At 64.2% G+C, this 2,176-nt stretch overlaps 1 protein-coding gene across 1 annotated transcript in view; it reads right to left on the bottom strand.

Annotated features, from left to right (window-relative positions):
* RCOR2 (REST corepressor 2) overlaps nt 1-1,340 on the bottom strand; it is a 9,926-nt gene extending 8,586 nt beyond the window's left edge. Inside the window, exon 1 of the mRNA XM_025193256.1 lies at nt 1,184-1,340. Within this exon, the coding sequence (XP_025049041.1) occupies nt 1,184-1,310 (127 nt within the window). The 5' untranslated portion in view covers nt 1,311-1,340. The remainder of the gene's footprint in view (nt 1-1,183) is intronic.
* Nucleotides 1,341-2,176: the final 836 nt, after the last annotated feature.

The raw sequence follows: 2,176 nt of genomic DNA, 5'->3' as shown, positions 1-2,176 counted from the left end.
CGCCATGACCCTCACTGCGCCACCCCCCCACCCCCCCAGCAGGAGGGGCTGGCCTCCCAGGCCTCCTGGGTTCCCTCCCAAGCAGGGGGGGAGGAGGTGGCTAACAAAGCCGGAGCCAGCACGCGGGAGCGCCCGGGGACAATGGGGCCAGGGCTAGCGGCCAGGGCCTGGCCCAGACGCCTGGGTTCTTTGTTTGCCCGGGGGGGCGAGGGGATCTGGGCCGGGCTGGACCCCCAAGTTACCCCAGGGGTGCTGGACCCCCCTCCTCTACCCCCAGCCTGGGGGGGACCAGCACCATTCTCAGCCCCACCCATTGGGCCCAGCCCCCCATGTACATGTCCCAGGCATGTACACACACACGCACGCACGCACGCATCCCAGGCATGATCTCTCTCTCTCGCGTACACACACGCTCACCCGTGCATAAATCCCAGTTGGGCACTCACACCCATACATGTGTCCTGTGTGAGCTCACACGCACTCCCATGCCTGAGGGGTAAGCTCACACACGCGTGTCCCAGCTATGAACTCACACTCGCTCATCTGGCCCAGGTGTGAGCTCCCACCCATGCTGGGCCCCGGCATGGACTGTGTGTGTGTGTGTGTGTGTATGTATGTGTGTGTGTGTGTGTGTGTGTGTGTGTGACACACATGTACACACATCACAGGTGAGCTTACACCCCCCAAGCATGTCCCAGGCATGCACTCCCATACACATGCCCCAGATGTAAGCTCCCAAGCACATGTGTCCAAGGTATGAACACTCTCAAACACACATGCACACATGCTCCAGATGTGAAAGTATACACATACAGATACACACATCCCAAGTGTGAGCTCACACTCCCCAAACCTGCCCCAGGCATAAGCTTACACATGCACCCGTGTACCCCAGACGTGAGCTCACTTTGTGTGTGTGTGTGTGTGTGTCTCTCACACACACACACACAAGTGTGAGCTCACACTCCCCCAAGCCTGCCCCAGGCATGAGCTCACACACACATGCCCCAGGCATGAGCTTGCTCTCTCTCACACATGCACACACACACACACATGTGCAGGATAAGCATGACCTTGCTCACGCATGCACGCCCCCCTCTCCCCATGCCTGTCCCCAGCAGGATCCCCAAGCCCGCGCCGCCACGCGTGTGCCCCCCTCCTTGCACCACCGTCATGTGCTCACCGTGCGAGTGCTCATCCTCGCTGCCCTCGTCCTCCGACGGGGGCTGGTGCCCGTTGGGGGCCGTCTTGGCCCGGCTGCGGGACAGGATCCCAGAGGCCGGGCTGGGCTTCTCCATCACGGACGGCATCGCCCTCGTGCCCCGGCCTGGCACACGCGTGTGAGCTCACGACTGGAGGGGGCGGGGCGCTTGGCACGCTGAGCTCCCCCCAGCCAACGGGGCGGGGGGGTCTCTACCTTCAACTCCCCCCCCCAACAAAGTTGCCCCAAGTCCCCCTTTACTTGAGGGGGGCAGGGCCCAGGCACCTGGGTTCCTGAATCAAGCCCCTGCAATAGGCGGGGGTCTGGCCCAGGGCCCTGCACGCGGCCGGCCATGCCCGGGGGGAGGGCAGCGGGGGCAGCGGCAGTCGCCTCGGTGCCCCACACACAATGAGGCGGCAGCCGGCGTCGCCTGCTGCCCCGCCCGCCGGAGCGCTCCGCCGCCCGCACAGCTGGCCCGGGGCTGTGGCCAGATGTGCGGGGCTGCTGGGGGTGCGGCCCGGCCCGGCCGGGGGCCGCAGCCTGCCCGCCCCGCAGGGGGCTGCTCGGGACCTGGGCCGTCCCGCCGTGCCCCTCAGCTCCCTCTCCTTAGCCCAGCCCCGCACCTTCCACCCACCTAGCCAGCCCCAGTGCCCTTATTCTCCCAGCCACCCCTCTGCATCCCCCTCCCTCTCTCCCTGTATCCACCCCAGCCCCTTTTCTCCCCATCCATCCTCCTCTAGGCACCCCCTCTCCATGTACCCATCCACCCTGCATATCCACGGACCCACACAGCCATCCATCTCTCCCCACCCCTCCACCCCCTTTTTCTTTCCATCCATCCACCCATCTATCAATCCATCTGTCTATCCCTCACACTCCTGTCTGTCCACATCCATCCCCATCCATCCCACCCCACCCCAGAACTCTACTGACTTATCTGTATTTCCCTCCCTTCCATCTATCTATCTCTGATTA

Source organism: Alligator sinensis, unplaced genomic scaffold (assembly GCF_000455745.1).
Source record: "Alligator sinensis unplaced genomic scaffold, ASM45574v1 scaffold1860_2, whole genome shotgun sequence".
Lineage (NCBI taxonomy): Eukaryota > Metazoa > Chordata > Crocodylia > Alligatoridae > Alligator > Alligator sinensis.
Note: the sequence above shows the minus strand (reverse complement) of the source record. Positions and strands in the feature narration are given on the sequence as shown.